The following is a 7,634-nucleotide window of genomic DNA, read 5'->3' as shown; positions in this document are numbered from 1 at the left end:
AAATAATAATAGGCTACCCTGTTGTCTAAACGGTCACATATAGGTGACAGACAGTAGTGTGAGTGGTGGATCAACCAAGTTATTTATGACTACACTCTCAAATGGGGTGGGACAATCGAGTGATTTATTACCACACAGCCTGAAATAGGGGGGCGGGGTGTGAGTGTGTCGCCGAGGCATCACTAGTACCGTTACACAGACCGGGGTTATTATTATGGTCCGCTCAGCAGTCCTGTCTCAAGCAGCAAGTAGAGCGTCTGAGCTCAGCTGAACAGTGAGAAGCTGAGTCACACGCATAGGCTACATAGGCGAAACAAGCAAACAGTAGAGAAATAGGTGTCAAAACGCCGGTCGGGGCCTGGCATTTCGCAGGAGTTGTCCGGAAAGATGTTGACGATAATAACGCTGAAGACCCTCCAGCAGCAAACGTTTAAAGTGGAAATGGATCCGGAATTGACGGTGAGTAAAGAAGTTGCGGGAGTGAAGTAAACACGGCCGGGCCGGGCTGCTGCACTGGGGACGGTACCAGACCAGCAGGCCGGCGATTTGATCCAGAAGGAAGGCGTGCATTTGTTCTTAACGTCGCACATTATTATTATTAATAATAATAAATAATAACTTTGATTTATACAGCGACTTTCAAAGACACCCAAGGACGCTTTACAGGCAAAAAGACATAAGGAATAAATAATAACAGTAAATGACAGGGAGACCTTGTTGTCACTAGTGTGCGGTGTTTTGTAGTAAGCGGGTTTAGGGGGGTTTCTTTTACGTTAACGTTCACTTCGTAGGCTGTGTTGTTCACCGCGACTGAATGACGATGCAATATTTCATGCACCCCCCTGTCTGCATGTAATATCCAACCAGTATATACTCTGTCAGGATCTATGGGTAACTTACAGTACTGTATATTTGTATATCGTATATGTCACAAATACCTGTACTGTATGCCATGTGTCCCTATGCCATAAATGTCATGTATGTCATAAATTTCATTAATTGAAAATGGGGGACCCTGATGTAAACAAGACAAACGTCTTTCTCTGGTCTGCATCCCCTTAATGTGTATTGAGCCGTACTGTTTTGTACCCATTCTGCAATCTGATAAAGTTTTCATTCATTCATTAATTTCATTCACCCCTGTCCTCGCATGTAATGCTGGTGAGAACCCCATTGAACCCCCTCATCTGGGTAAGGGGGGGGGGGGGGGGCTGGGGGGGACGGACTTCTGGACATTTCTCATGATATTGAGATCTGTCATCTATAGATAGTAACGCTAAGCTGACTGCACTGAAATTATTCTAGTGACAGTTATTTTCTATAATGTCAAACCATAATTTCCTAGATAGCCTACTCGAGATCTGCTGAATCCTGTAGAATATAGAATATCCCTGAAAGCGTGAATTGGAAGAATTCAACTCAATGTTGTACTGAATTTAATATACTGTATCATTCATGATGAGTGTCTGTAGTATGTATGCCAAATTATTATATATGATGACGCTATTTATATTACCGGGTTTGGGGTCATGTGAGGACATAAACCATCCATTTAATAAAGCAGTGACAGTTGATGTGTTTTGTCTTGTCAGGTGAAATCTCTGAAGGAGAAGATCGAGCTGGAGAAGGGCAAAGATAGCTTTCCAGCCCTAGGCCAAAAACTCATATATGCAGGTATGATCCAACTGAACCGAATTTAAAGGAACGCTCCGTCAGAAAAGAAAAGTGTATGTCATTGTCCACAATTTCATACATATCGCAAAAGTATTTACTTATTATTATTATATATTTTTTTTAATGTAGCCTTTATTTGACCAGGAAGTTCCATGGAGATTAAAAAAACTATAAATTTTCTTGTAGATTATTTTGGCTTGACAGTTAACACTATGGTCGCCAAAAACGCTGTACCACGTCATTCCCCGCCATGCTCATTCTGCCAAAGACGCCGTACCACGTCTTTGATATCAATATTTCAAAAATCTGTGATCAAAATCATATTTCTCCCCCGGAGACTTGAGATCTACTGTTGATCCCCTCTCAACTCTCCAACGGTTCAAGAGCGCCATCTGGTGGCCGATCGGCGGATCGCCCAGAGCGGAAACAGGAAATGGAAGCTGGTGCTCATTCCAATTCGGTCCGATCACTCGGTAATAGTCCCAGGACTCGAGCTAGACACAACGGATAGCAATCCGTTACCAATAACTCGATAAACAACATGATTTGGACGTATATACTATTATACAACCTGGAAATGGATCGCATATTTCTACATCCCATAACAGGAATATTTCTGTTCCACGCTCATCGCCCAACGCTATGAGGAAGCTACGGTAAGATTCAGTGTTATTTTTTAACGTGTTCGATACTAACTGCTCTAATGATCATATCACCCACACTAGATGAATCATCTAACGTTGGCCACGGAATTATAAACTACCCCCCCCCCCCCCCCATCCGGTCAACATCAGATGATCAGTAGTAACTTCTAGAAGCACGTCCAGATTCCTATCAAACTGTATTTGATCATCAATATAATGCATTTGGAGCTATAAATCACGTTCTGGAGAAAGCTGCAGAAAACGATAAAAACATACTTTAGACCGTATTTTAGTGTGAATATGTGAATGAAAAAGTATAACGTTGCTACACCCTGAACAATAGATACTTGATGTTGAATGGGCCATAGTAATGTCAATTTAGCAATACAATTAAAAAAGTTATAGCCCTGCAAAGAAGGGGAACTTCTCCATAGACAAATAGAGCTGGCGGAGGATGGTATATTAAGAATATAAGCCTGGCGACCAAAGTGTTAAAAAGAGGTGCAGTCCCTCTTCTTCCGCTAACCACCATGGGACCCTACTGTATTTCAGAAAAACTCATACAGTACAATGGCAAGAGAGAGACAAATAATCTTTTGATCCCGTTTGTGTTGTGCCACATATATGATGTTTGTCAATATAAAAGATAATTTTGCAAGTCAAGAAAGTTGATTGACAGGCAAGTTAGCTAGCGTTAGCTAACATTACAGATATCTTTTGATGCTATAACTTAATGTTAGCTGAGTCATTCCACGAAACCGGTACGATTTGAGTCCCTCTGACCTTTTTTAACACTTTCAGTGCCAGGCCAGCCATTAGACGCAGCCCTCTGTAGCGATGCCGCCGCTAGATGGATAGGAATTCCATGCATACATTCACGCGTTATACCGTGGTGAATATATGTTTTTAGATCGGTCTGGGGTAATTCCTGAAATGCATGAGGAATAACCTTTTTTGTTTCTTGCCTGGACCTGCTATTATTCTCAAATCAAATCTCTATCATAGGTATTATGTTTCATCATGAATGCATGAAAGGGGAGGGGGGGTCGTTCTGTTGATGCTTTGATCGCCACCAACGGCATACGTTGTGGACTAACGTTACAGACACATGTTCGGATCGAGCTGAAGACATGCTTGGATCAACGCAAGATTGATATCATATAGCCCTTACCTTGACTAGGATGTACCCCAAAAAGAATATTCCAATTATCTGATCACGTTTCAAAGTAGTGATGTCCATCGTGTCGCCAACATAATCCACCACACATCATGCATCGGGAGCATTTGCTTCTTCTCAATCCGACCGTTATAACCGCTGAGCTTGAGCAAAAAAAAAAAAAACGACCCAGACCCATTCGATCGACCCACAGGCCAGGAAACAAGGTTTCAAAGGGTGCTCAATACCGCCGTCTAGCTGGATGCAGCCGGTATTGCACCTTGGCGACCTCAGACTCATTCCCATACCAACAGGCTCCCTGGGTGGATAATGAATACAAATATCGATAAAAAAGGAAAGTCGACCCAGAAATTACTTAAGTCGTTTTTGGCACTGAACGACTTGGGCCCAGAAACGACTTAACTTGTTTTTGGCACCCAAAGTGTTAACTCATTCACTGCCAACGACGAGTATACTTGTTATTGGGTGCCAATCGTTGAACGCCAACAACGATTATACTCGTTATTTGATCGTTATTTCTTTTATTCGATATTTATTTATTCGACCATGCAGGGAATTGGCATAACAACTAAATTGGGATGGGTGAAAAATACAGAAAGCCCCAAAAAATATATATAAACAAATAAATAAAGATGGCCATTGCTCTACATGTGGTGAATAATAGGAGAGCACATGGCACACATGAGATTAAGAAATCATATATATTGATATTATATATGATATATATTGATATATATTAAATGATAATTTTCACAAGTAATGGTTTTCTGTCTTTATTTAACCCAATGGACGCCAGACCAGAGTAAAGTCGGATTTTCATCGTTATTTCTTTTATTCGATATTCCCATTTATTATCCATCCAGGGAGCCTGGTGTTATCATAGGGAATGAGTCTGAGATCGCTGGTAGGATGCGGCCTGTATTGCATCCTTTGAAACTCTGTGTCTTGGGCTGTGCGTCGATTATATTGGTCCGGGCGGACTTTTCCATGTCAGGCAAGGGGAGCGGTTGTCCCGATCGGCTTGAGGAGCGTCGAATGCTCCAGATGGATGATGTATGGCGGATTATGTTGGCGACACGATCGACACCAATACTGGGACTCGCAATCAGATAATTGGAATATTCTTTTTGGGGCAGATCCTAGTCAAGGTAAGGGCTATATGATATCAATTTAGCGTTGATCAAAGCATGCCTTCATTGCGATCCGAGCGTATGTGTGTAACGCTAGTCCATAACGTATTTCGTTGGTGACGATCAAAGCATAAAAAACGTTTCATGCATTCATGATGGAACATAATATCATATGCATTTGATTTTTTAATTGTAGTGTGTGTAGGGATGGAACGCAAATGTTTAGTATAATACACGTTGGGGGCTATTACCAGCCTCTCATGAATTACCCTAAAACCATACTTATATTCACCACGGTATAAAACGGGAATGTATGGATGACATTTTTTTTTCTTTTTCACATATTGAAGGATAGATACTAGCCCTGCAAACACCACCACGTATTACTTTTTTTTGTGAACACATTTTTTTTATAATTTTTTTGACATGACATAAAACTAGACACACAAGCATTAACAGTAAATATCCACAATAAATCACAGGACTATACATTCCAGTATTTGAATCAATATAAATGTAGTTTACGAGATATATACATAATACTATATAGAAATATACAATACAATACATACATATGCTCTTGCTCGCTCTTCTTCCCCCCCCCCTCAGGACCCCCCTTGGATAATCCATCCATTATTTCGTTTGCAATGCTGGCTTCATTGACACCTAAAATTCTTGCAGTAGATATCTCTAGATAAATCACATCGAGATAGGTAAGAACCCATACCTTCCGGCACATTTTATCCGGTTGAATCCAGCGTGATGCTATCAGCTTTTTAGCAGCCGTAAGACCGGACAAAATTTGTCTCTTTAGCTGTATAGAGGCTGCTAACTGAGAAACATCATTCAACAACAATACAGAAGGCAGTACAGGTATGGTCAGAAATAAAAATTCTGATAATTGCGTGGTTACTTCTTCCCAGAATATCTTAACAGGGGGGCATTCCCAGTACATATGTATAAATATACCGATATCACCCCTTAGACACAAGGAGCATAGAGAGTCTTGTTTAAGCCCCATTCGGTTCAATCTTATAGGAGTCAGGTAAATCCTATGAATATAATTAAGATTAATCTGTTGATGATCCGGGTTGCGTGACGCTAGTCGAACGTTTGCCCAGACTTCTTGCCAATCAAAATCTACTTCCAAGTCTGGTATATCCCTCCTCCAGACTGAGTCTAGGGGAAGGATTCCATACGAAGACGTATGAGCCACCGGTGGGCAATCCCAAAACACCTAAATATTTTATAATAATTTTGTTAAGTTTATCAAAAAGTAATTCGATTTTTTAAACTCTGTCTGAAATGTTTCGATAAATCATAAGAATTGATTGAGTAATTTTTGTTCAAATTCTGAAGTTAAACACATTTGATAAAAATGTATTGGGTCGCTGTCACAAAAAGCTCATTTCAGGCTTTAGTATAGCAAAAGTTTGAGATGTTATGTAATTTTTATATTTGCTGTTGTTGAATTAGTGTGAGGGACTTCTGAAAATCCCTGAAAATGTTGATTTCATTACAAGTACATTTTATAATCGTATTCAGACAGCTTTCATAGTGTCCATAACATGAAATAATGACTAATAATAATAGGGATTTGATGCCTGAGGTGGGAAAATATGTTTTTCTGGAAGTTAAATGTAGCCTTAATGTTGTGGGGTGTTCAGAAAAGTTATACATTTTGGTAAAAAAAAATGTCATAGTCCAAATCGTACTGATTTTGTCGAATGACTCAGCTAGCTGACAATTATTATTACACTTTTAAAATGTCAGTGCAATTCATGGCACAATTCAAACGGGATCAAAAAATGATTTGTCTCTCTACGTTTCTTTCTGGGTCCCATGTGGGTCCAGCAGAAGGGGAGGGACTTCACCTTTAGAGTTACGATGTGTGATGTCATTATGATGTAGGCCCATTATTCCAGGATGTACAGGTAAACTGACATCTCAGTGAAATTATTAAAATGAAAATAAGGCCTTAGTGAGTGATTTAAAGGAACATGTCAACATTATGGGAAATGTGCTTACCGTCTTCTCCAGAGTCAGACAAGAAGATAGATACCAATTTCCTCTCTGTGCATTCAGTAGAAAGCTATCCCCCTGCAAGCTAGCCTAGCTTAGCACAAATGAGAAGACAGTAAGCACATTTCCCATAATGCTTTTGTGTTCCTTTAAACATTTCTGGAAAGGCATATACAAAGGCCTTGATATATTTTCACTTTCATCATTCCACTGAGATGTATTTATTACTTTCTGGAATAATATGCATCATAATGATATCACACATCCTAAGTCAATAACTCTCAAACCTAAATTAATTTGTACAAGATGTTTTATCATTTTGGGATACGTGTGAGATCTTTAAAGGAACATGACAACATTATGGAAAATGTGCTTACTGTCTTCTCCAGAGTCGGACAAGAAAAAATATACCAATTTCCTCTCTGTGCGTTCAATAGAAGGCTAGCTGGCTGCAAGCTAGCCTAGCTTAGCACAAAGGAATGGAAGTGGATACGGACCAGTTAGCCTAGCTATTGTCCATACACCTCTCTCTGAGTTTTAAGCTAGTCTAGTGGTCCGTATCGGCTTCCATTAATTTGTGCTAAGCTAGGCTAGCTTGCAACCAGAAAGGAAATTGGTATCTATCTTCTCGTCTGACTCTGGAGAAGACAGTAAGCACATTCCCCATAATGTTGGCATGTTCCTTTAAGGTAGACTCTGTAATGTTGTCAAACAGTGACCTCTAGGCAAAAGAGCCCCGCTTGATGTTACACTTATTAACATTTTAGTTTTGGTCTGATGCATAGCTCGGGCTATGCCAAGACAGGTCTAAATAAATTCACAGTTGCTAACTCCAACCCACACATCAGACCAAAACAATTAAACAAAGTGCAATACCCAGCAGGATTATTTTGCCTAGATGTCACTGTTTGACTGATGGCATTACAAATTCTACCTTTTAATGAAAACCAGCTAGTAAATGGCATAATATTAATGGTACGATAATTC

General features: G+C 39.9%; 1 protein-coding gene across 1 annotated transcript in view; it reads left to right on the top strand.

Annotated features, from left to right (window-relative positions):
• Positions 1-240: 240 nt before the first annotated feature.
• The window catches only part of rad23ab (RAD23 homolog A, nucleotide excision repair protein b), a 51,899-nt gene continuing 44,505 nt past the window's right edge, over positions 241-7,634 (top strand). The window contains exons 1-2 of the mRNA XM_084310926.1: positions 241-459; positions 1,593-1,674. Of these exons, the coding sequence (XP_084167052.1) occupies positions 388-459; positions 1,593-1,674 (154 nt within the window). The 5' untranslated portion in view covers positions 241-387. The remainder of the gene's footprint in view (positions 460-1,592; positions 1,675-7,634) is intronic.

Source organism: Notolepis coatsorum (assembly GCF_963971535.1).
Source record: "Notolepis coatsorum genome assembly, chromosome: 3".
NCBI classification, from domain to species: domain Eukaryota; kingdom Metazoa; phylum Chordata; class Actinopteri; order Aulopiformes; family Paralepididae; genus Notolepis; species Notolepis coatsorum.
This window is presented reverse-complemented; position numbering and strand designations above follow the sequence as displayed.